Source organism: Petaurus breviceps, unplaced genomic scaffold (assembly GCF_028583685.1).
Source record: "Petaurus breviceps papuanus isolate PSGF00001 unplaced genomic scaffold, PetGlider_PUasm1.0 90977, whole genome shotgun sequence".
NCBI lineage: Eukaryota > Metazoa > Chordata > Mammalia > Diprotodontia > Petauridae > Petaurus > Petaurus breviceps.
The window spans coordinates 42430023-42439817 of NW_027187391.1; the positions used below are offsets into that span (position 1 = coordinate 42430023).

The window sequence follows — 9795 nt, forward strand, 5'->3', positions numbered from 1 at the left end:
AAGTAAAAGAAAATAGCTTTTAGGCAACCTTTGCTGTCTGTATCTGGACCACCACCCTCATTTTCTCATGCCCTTAGCCCTGGGACTCTGACCCTGGAACTACTCTGGCTTCTGATAGGTTAACTCTTATCTTGCCAAAAACCATGCTTCTAACTTCTAGGCCACCATTTATAAACCATGTTGCCTACAGTCTGGCCATCATTCTCATCCCCTCTTTCCCCATGGAATCTAGGAATACCTTACCTCCCTACCAAAACTTCCTACTTTTCATCTTTTCCTCCACTCTCCCCTACTTAAAATGTAATCTCCATGAGGGCATGGACTCTTTTTTAATTTTTTATAGGTATTTGTGCTTAGCACAGAACCTGGAACACTCTAGACACACAATAAATGCATGGTTCCTTCCTTTCTTCATTTCTCCAGGCAAAATATCCCCAGGTCCTTCAAGCAATCCTAGTATGACTCAAGATCAGACACCATCCTGGTTGCCTCTCTTCGGGGTACTCTTTGGCTTATCAAAGTTCTTCCTAAACTGTGGCAGCACCTAGAACTGAAGAGAATATTTCAGATTGCTGACCAATTGTCTACTGGACATCCTGAATTAGATGTCTCTTAAACTTAACACATCCCAAACGGAATTTATTATCTTTCTCTTCAAACTTTCCCCTCTTTCCAATTACTGTGGAGTATATTGCCATGCATCCTCCCAGTTAACCAAGTTCCTCAAACTAAGTATCACCCTTAACTTCTCACTCCCTCTTATCTCCCCACCTCTATCCCCCACCCAACCTGCTGCCAATTCGTGTAATTTCTACTTTCACAATAGCTATCACCTGTGTACCCTTTTTCTCTACTCATACAGTGGCTACATCATTTCAGGCCTGCACTACTGCAAGAGCTTTCTGGTTAGTGTCCCTCAACTCTCTCCCCAATGCATTGTAGTCTCTACTCAATTACCAAAGTAATTTTTCTGAAGTACAGGCCTGAAGACATTTTTCTTACTTATTGAATAAACTCCAGTGGCTCCCTATTACCTCGAGGATCAAAGATAAAAAACCCTCTGTTTGGCTTTTAAAGCCCTTCACAACCAGGCCAATTTCTACCTTTCTAGTCTTGACACTTTTTGTTCACCTCCACATTTTTTGCAACCCAACAGCACTGATTTCTTGCTGCTCCTCACACATAGCACTCTAATCTTGCAGCTCTGTCTTCTTACTAGGCCTAGAATGCCAGATTTATCAGAGGATGTGGCATAAAAATTACTTTTAAAATTCATTTTCATTTAATAAAAAAACACTTTTACAATCATCACTATAAGCATGTCTGACTAGGAAATATTCACTTCTAAAAAGCTGTATAGAAACCAACTCTTGGTAAAGAGAGTACTAAAGAAATCCTTAGGGAAATACTTTATTTAACAGAAGTATGTGTTGAATTTTTTTAATGTCTTTTTTTGGGCTTTAATTTCTCTATCTGTAAAATGAGAGGGTAAGACTGGAAAGAGTATGGAAAAGAAATAGATAAAATCTAGAGGCAGGGATTAATGGTAGAGTAAATACACAGCTGCTATTCCTGTTATGAAGAATAGAGAAATCAATGGGGACAATGCCAAGTTCTTTCTGGATTCGGTAGTATTCTTTCAAGAAATTAATTTTTTTTTCCTTAAAGTGGTTATTTAGCAACCTTCATTTCTTTCCTCAACTCTGGCAAAGGACACTGAAAGAGCTGGAATGCAGGGAAGTGGAAAAATGACTAAATAACCTATAAATGAAATAATAAGTCCCGACGCATTGAGTTGACTGTGCTTAATTCTGAGAACAAGTGCCATGGGATCATTTAAACCAAATCTACATCATGGGAAATGTTTTCTGATATTTCAGATCTTAGAGTGATAAAAAAAAAAAAAGCAAGGGAATGTTATGTTGCAAGGAAACTATTTTTGATGTAAAAGACATTGCACATCTATTTATTCCTTGCCAATATGTTCATTTGCAACCAAATTAATTGTTCAATTTTGTCCAAATTTTTGTTCAAAATTGTTTAAACAGGGGCGGCCAGGTAGCACAGCAAGTAAGAGCACCAGCTCCAGTGTTGAGAAGACCTGGAGATCGAATCCCGGGCTCAGATACTTAGCACCCACCCAGAAACACCTGGCCGTGTAACCTTGAGCAAGTTACTTAACCCCAATTGCTTAGGGGCGGCCAGGTGGCTCAGCGAGTAAGAGCACCGGCTCCAGTGTCAGGATGACCTGGATCAAATACGGGCTCAGATACTCAGCACCAAACCCAGCAATAACTGGCCGTGTAACCTTGAGCAAGTTACTTAACCCCGATTGCTTAAAAAAAAAAATTGTTTAAACATTTGAGTATACCTCAAACTCTATCTGCTTCTGACAAACTCCTGCATATATTCCTATTATAATGTACATAAAAGCTTAAGGCATAATGATTCTGACCAAATACGAAGGTCATTATACAAAACATACAATACACAAAAACAGAAAACTAATTGCATCTTCTTTTGCAGCAACACATCATGAAGTTATTGTTTCTAGTAAGTATAAATTCTAAATTCTCAAGTCTGCTTATTGGAAGGTCTATTTTTGTCTGGTTTCTTGTCCAGTCCTCTAAATCCCAGTCTTGGACCACCCCTATTGTCTACCTTTTATTCCAACCATGCTTTTAGGACAGTACTTCAAAAATTTCCAATGATTCCTGATTAAATACTAAAACAACTTTATCCACAATTTAACCCCAACACAACTTTCTAACTTTACTCCCTACTATTATCTATCTAGGTAACGTCTTACCCGGCCAAAATGGAAGCCTGCTTTTGTGCCTGTGTTCACAGTTCCCTTCACCAGAATGCTCCTGCCCTCTACACTTCACCTTAAATATTATCTCCTCAATGAAACTTTCTCTGATCCTTCTGGTCAAAAACAAACTTTCCTTCTTTTGAACTAACATAGCACTTTGTCCCTTTCTTACTGTACTTTCCATATGATAGCTTGCATTTTAGTCGTTTATATGGACATGTCTTAATTCCCTTATTAGATAACTACTTGGTTAAGCTCAGTGAGGGCAGAGAATGTTTCTTATTCTTGTATCTTCCCTACAGCACCTAGCACAATGCTTCTTGTGCACATGGTAGATGCGCAATAAACATGAATGCAAGTCAAGAAAAAGAGAAGACTTATATCTCTCTCTGAAAATTCATGCCACGTAATTCTAACCTGGCATTTGATGATAATGAAAAAATGACATTTATCTCTTATTTAATATACTTCCCCAAAAGTTATTCTAGACCTTTTCATTATTTTCTAAGCTCCTATTCTATGCTCCCATTCTCACTACTGTCAAACGAACTGAACCAGCCTCTAAGTCAAAGTCTGGAACTACGGGGCTGCGAGGTGGTGCACTGGCCCTGGAGACAGGAAGACTTGAGTTCAAATTTGGCCTCAGACACTTAACACTTACTAGCTGTGTGACCTTGGGCAAGTCAATTAATCCCAATTGCCCTGACTTTCCCCCTCCAAAAAGTAAAAATACAAAAGAAAACAAACAAAAACCCCAAAACAGAAAACCAAAATCAGGAACCAAACAGAAGTTTAATTTCAAAGTGAAGAAAATAGCTTACAAGCAAGACACATGTGCCAGGGCCTGGCCCCTGCGGTGTGGCTAAACCTCAATACTTATATTAGTGGCTACCCAGTGAACTGTAGCCCTGACAATGAGCGTTAACAGCAACAATGTGACAAGTTTCATTCATAGCAGGGCTTCATGACCAGAACTTGTCTGAGTTTTTGTCCAGTGCTTGTCCAAGCACACAAAACACCTAGTGCTGGTCAAAGCTATATAATAATTATGTGATTTTGCCAGTGGGTGAGATCATCCAGAGAATGAACACAAAGGGTTGTTGTTATGCCAAGCTCAGGGCACAGTTTGTTTGCTGGGTCTTAGCTCTGGTTGTCTCCTAGTATCTTGACACTACCAACAACAATAAAAAGAAATGCCACCCTAACCTTCTCATCTGTCTCTCTTCATTCCCTTCAATATGGGGGGGGGGGGTGGTGCTGTTACTGTTTCTGGATTCTCTTCTCTAAAGCTAATCAATCCACTGCCCCTTGAGACTTCAGATGAACTTTGTTCCCACATACACGTTCTTCCTTTAGACTCTCCTCCCTGGGTTTCCCCCACTCTTCAAATATGTAGAGCAAGTTTGTTGCTTCCCTATATATATTTTTTTGGTTTTCCATCATTAAACTTTCTAAAAAGGTAGTTTCTACTTACTGTTTCAGTTTGCTCACTTTCTATTCTCTCTGTAACTCCCTGCCATCTGCTTTCTATCACTACCACTCTATTGAAACATCTTAGTCAGGTGGGTTTTTTTGCCCTTCTCATATATATGTGACATTTCTGTTTTTGTTATCTTCACTTGTGATCTTTTCATCTGGAATCCTCTATTTCTTCAAATATTACTCAGTTCTTCTAGTACTATACTAGCCCACATTAATCTCTCCTCTGGGATATCATAATCTGCTTTACACTTTCAGTATTTAATCACGTTCTTAGTTGTACTATTCTCTAATTCTCTGGTTCTCGAAGTTTTTGATCTTGGGACTGCTTTCTATGCTTAAAATTACTGAGGAGACCAAAGAGTTTTTGTGTGAGTTATATCTATTGATATTTACCATATTAGAAATGAAAACATCTTGTATTATTATGAAATGTTTTGACGCTGCAGAACCCCTGAATTTCAGGGACCCCCAGGTGTCCCAGTCCACACTTTGAGAATCCCTGCTTTTCATACCTCATAGTACTGTTTCATAGCTTATAGTCCCTTTAAGTACATGGATGCTATTTTTAACTATGGTACATACAATAGTGGTTTTGCTAGATAAAAACAAAACCATGTTCAAGAAGGATCGCTTTTTTCCTCCTTTAACCAGATGTATCTGGAGAAACAGCAAGCTTTTTCCATAATTTAAATTAATCTCAGAAACTATGTGACCCTAGGCAAGTCACTTAACCTTTGTTTCCTCACCTGTAAAATGCAGATAATAGCACCTACCTCCCAGGGTTGATGTGAGGATCAAATGAAATAATAACTGTAAAACTCTTAGCATCTCCTGAGTGCTATATAGATGTTAGCTGTTATAAATATTAAACACTCTCTATCATGCAAGTTGGAACCATTAGTTTACAAACAACTCATCTTGTATATACTTAAAATTAATAATACTTTTTTTTTATTCATAGATTAAGATGCTATCATCATAGACCACACCAGTTAGCTATGCTAGGGTAGTAGCTGAGTAAAACTGGTGTCCAGGGAGAGTTGAGGGAACCATGCTAACTACTTCTCTGGTGCAAAGCCAAGTGTGATCTAGCGTGGACTGTATCAAGTGTTTAGGACACTGAAGCTGTATCTTGTTTAACTGATGCAAGTCTTGTGTGAAGCTTTTGTAAGTTGTTTTGGGTGGCTTAGAATTTGTTGTAGAATTTCCTCTTTACTGAATTTTCCCATAGCTTCAACTAGTTTCAGAATCATGTGCTCTATTTTAAGGACTAAGTTGGTTAAAGTGCCAAAGATGGCTTCAAAAGTGGAGAGGCAACCTTGAATTTCCATTAACAGGTCCTGAATGTTACATCCTACAATGGCAGCAGCTCAGTGATTGAATATTTCTCCATCACAGTCAGTGCAAGATCCCATATAAGGGCTGGCCATTGGTGCATCATCCTCCACTCTCTGGGGCTCAGGTCCAGGAAGCACTTCATCCAAGCTTTCTCCTGTCATGGGCAACTCTCTGTCCCCCCCCCCCCCTTCTGGCTAGTCTTCAAACTGCTCGAGTCGAAGGTCTCATCTCTTCTTTACTCTCTGGAGGTTGCCATCTTAATGGGTAAACAATGGCAAATTTCAATCAAGAAAAGTATAATATCTACTCTCTTCTGTCTTAATTGTGGTTTGTTTCTAACCATACTTTTTAAAAATGGTTTCTGAACTAACACTATTACTTGCCAACTCTATCATGGAACATGACAGGGATTCTTAACCTGGGATCCATGGATAGACTTCAGGGGGTCCATGAAATTGGATGAGGAAAAAAAAACTACATCTTTACTTCAAAATAATTGGTTTCCTTTGTAATGCTATATGTTTTATGCATTTAAAAACATCATTCTGAGAATACCTGATAAGAATAGTTCATTTATTTAAAAAAAAAATTTTTTTTTTTTGCTTTTTGGAGGGCAATTGGGGTTATGTGACTTGCCCAAGGTCACACGGCTAGTTTTGTGTTAAATGTCTGAGGCCGGATTTGAACTCAGGTCCTCCTGAGTCCAGGGCGATGCTCTATTCACTACACCACCTAGCTGCCCCAACAATAGTTCATTTAAATAGCAGTTTAAGGTTCACAAAGTGCTTTGCAAATCGTATCTCATTTTCATCTCCCAACAATTATTTACAGATGAGGAAACTGAGAAACAGAAAGGCTAAGTGATCTGCCCAGGATCATAGGACACCTAAATTATAGTTCCTACATTTTCACCTACAAGTTATGTAAACTTCCTGGGTCTCATTTTTCTTATCAATAAAACAAAAAATAATTTTAAATTCTAGAATTCTATATCTGAAATAGGAATTTCGAACCTTTTGGAAATCTCTGAAACCAGTGGCATCTTGCTTAGGATAATGTGCCTGGCACGTGGTAGGTGCTTAATAAATGTTTAGTGACTGATTTTTAAATACACAGATAAAATACTTACGATTACAAAGGAAACAAATTATGTTGAAACAGCTATCAAAATCTATAAAAAAGTATGCTCTCAGGTTAAGAACCTTTGTCTAAAACATGACAAGATACATTTTAATATACGATTAAGCTATTTTCTTTCCCATTTCCTTGTAAAACAAACAGAGAATTCAGATGTGGTATACAACCAGGCAAAATAGTACACCCTACTTCAAATTATGAATCCCTGACTGCACATATATCTGGCTGAGATGCATACTCCCTTCAAGTGAGGAGGCTTGGGCTGGGACCTATTGTTGGTCAATCAATGAGAGCCACAGTGTTTTGGGTTTAAGGCATGGTACATAAAAAAGAATCTAGCCCATAAATCCCAAAGTATCTTGCTGGGTTTCAGTGACTGAAATTTATATTCTTTTGGGCTGAGGACCCACAGATAAGGGTATAATTCCATTAAGCGGACAGAGGGAGAAGAGGGAGGGAGGGAGGAAGGGAGACAAAGAGATGAAAAAAGGAAGAGGGGAAAGGAGGAAGGAAGGTGCTGCAGTGCTCAACTGGAACTGGCCAAATGGAACCCCAGTGGGGCAGCTCCTACTACTCACACAGGCTGTTTGTCCTTTGTTCTCTTAGAGGACCATGACATCAGGAAGGAGATGTCATGACTTGCAAGTGAATTGGTGCAAAGCTCTCATCCGGAGCCATCTGGGTTCAGTAGCAAGATATAAATCTGGACGCCTGGAGATGACCTCAGATGCAGTGGGAAACCTTGGCCTTTTTAAGCTGTCTTTCCCAGGTCTCAGTTTATCTAAGGCAAAGCCCATTCAGTGATTAAAGCTAGGTGAAAAAGGAGGCAAAGAATGGCCTCTTTTACCTGGTCAAAAGAAAAAAAAAATTCAACCTGGGGGGGAAGACTGATGGTTTCTGACCAAAACAGAAACAACTGCTGTCTTTACACTCACTCAAGGCCATCAGAACCCCAACAATGACCAAAGCTCGGGCTGGGTCCCACTGTTGGCCAATCAATGAGAGTCAGAGTGATTTGGGTTTAAGGCCTGGTCTATCAAATAAAAAAAAATCTAGCTCGTAAACCCCAAGGTATCTTGTTAGGTTTCAAGTGGGGTGGGAGGGGGCAGGTAAGGGTGAGGAGGGAAGAGAAAGGGATGGAGAGAGGAAGGAGGGGAGAGGGGAAAAGGTTGGAAAGAGAGGTAGGAAGAGACGAAAAGGAGAATATATAGTTCATGAAAAATACACGTAAAAGGAGGCTGGGGCTAGTTCATGAGGGGCTTTTAATACCAAAGATGGCAGTGTGCCTTTGCTCCTAGAGACACCGTTGGACTAAGCTTTAGGAAAAATGCCTCGGCAGCCAAGCTGGGGCAGGAGCTGGGAGCAGGACGCGCGAGCCTTGGTGGAGGATGGCTCCCACATCTCGGGGCATCGAGGACCAGGAGCCTCCCCTTCCACAGACGAGGAAGCAGAGTCAGACAGTCGGTCAGCACGCAAAGCTCAGCCAACAAGCCCAGGCCCGCGGCTGTGCTGGGCGCACCAGCAAAGGGGAAGAGCACGATCCCTGCCCTCAAGGGGCTCACACTCCAAAGAAGAGACTCCGAACCAACACCTCAGTGCCCTACTGGGCCCCCCTACACCCCCCCCCCCCCACCCCAGCGGACCCCGGGACGAGCCGACAATTCCCGCCCCCAGGCACCGACCCCCAGACTCGCCCCCTCAGAGTCGAGAAAATGCCCACCTTAACCGCCACCTCCGGCGCCGCGTCCACGGTCCCTACCAGAGAGGGATTGGCCGAGGGCGTCTTCGTCAGATGGATAAGGGAGTCGGCTGCGGGCAAGGAACAGCGGCCGGTCTCATTGTCGGAGTCGGACTCGGACCCCGAGCCTGAGCCGTAGGAAGCTGCCAAAGCAGCGATGGCAGCCGACATGACTGCGGCCCCGGTTCTCCCCTGGGTAGCTCAGGCCTTGGCGGAAGAAACAGCTGCGGTCGGAAGGGTCCTAAAAACCTCTGGTCGCCCTCGAACTTCCTCGAAACCCGAATCTAAACCAGTTCCAGGAGTTTTATGTTGCTGGTTATTTAACCTTTGATCTATTTATAAAATATGAGGGTCTTGAATTTAATCACTTAATGGGCGAAGGGGGAAAGGGGAGAGAAACCTGACTTTTTATATACCTTCCAGGACCTTACCGGTTTAATTAAAAGACTACGAGTTCCGACAAGCGAGCTAAATATCAGTTCACCATGCGGCGTAGAGTGAACAAAGCACCACGGGAAATGTAGTCTTTCTTGGGAAACTTTTTGACACCGCCCCTCAGTGGCTGGTTTCATTCAATTGGCTATTGCCTTACCTTATTCCCTAGCCCATCCTCAGTTCTTTCTGGCCCCCTCCCCCAAACCAAGGATTGGGTTATACCACGCAGTCTCTGGAAAAGGGGGTGGGGAAGCACGGCTTTCATGCCATTGGGGTGTGTTGGGGGCTGGGTTTCCAGCATCCTCAAAGGATACACCTGGGTACCGGAGCCCGAGGAGGAAATGGAGGGTCGTTTCACTCGAGCCCCCACCGGGGGATAACCGCTCTAGTGGGAGGTTAGGGAAAGGAAATTGGAGTGGGGAAGGAGAGGGAGCGTTGTTAGCCCCCCTATTTCACGCTCCCTTTTCTCTTTCCCGTTTGTGGAGCTCCGCGCGCTCTAGTTAGGGGGCGGGGTGGGGGGGAGGGTGGAGGCTCGCAGTGTTGTTCGCTTGTGCTTCTTGCACCCGGTTAGTCCAGAAAGAGCCGGAGCTAGGGCTGTTGCAGGTTAAGCGAAGGAAGGGGGTGGGCCGGGTCCGGTCCGGCTGGGTCTCTTGGATCAGGAATCCAAGGGACTACCCCCCCACCCCCACCCTGAACCCCTACCCAGGGCCTTCGGAGGAATCGACTGCAGGAGTAGCAAGCAGCATCAGCCGGCATGAAGGAGCTGTAAGACAAGAGGCTCCCCCCGTCCCCCTGGTTTTGCGGTGAGTGTGAGTGAGAGAGAGAGAGAGAGAGAGAGAGAGAGAGAGAG

The 9795-nt window shown here is 42.7% G+C and overlaps 2 protein-coding genes across 5 annotated transcripts in view; one reads left to right on the forward strand and one right to left on the reverse strand.

The window, feature by feature from the left end:
- The window catches only part of CDC40 (cell division cycle 40), a 56781-nt gene extending 47870 nt beyond the window's left edge, over positions 1–8911 (reverse strand). The window contains exon 1 of the mRNA XM_069077051.1: positions 8493–8911. Within this exon, the coding sequence (XP_068933152.1) occupies positions 8493–8681 (189 nt within the window). The 5' untranslated portion in view covers positions 8682–8911. The remainder of the gene's footprint in view (positions 1–8492) is intronic.
- Positions 8912–9172: 261 nt separating this feature from the next.
- The window catches only part of WASF1 (WASP family member 1), a 135462-nt gene continuing 134839 nt past the window's right edge, over positions 9173–9795 (forward strand). For 2 of the 4 annotated variants that reach the window (XM_069077053.1, XM_069077052.1), the window contains exon 1: positions 9178–9748. The gene's annotated coding sequence lies outside the window, so the exon portion shown is untranslated. Of the gene's footprint in view, positions 9749–9795 lie in introns of all 4 variants that reach the window. The other 2 variants (XM_069077057.1, XM_069077055.1) reach the window with 2 other exon arrangements.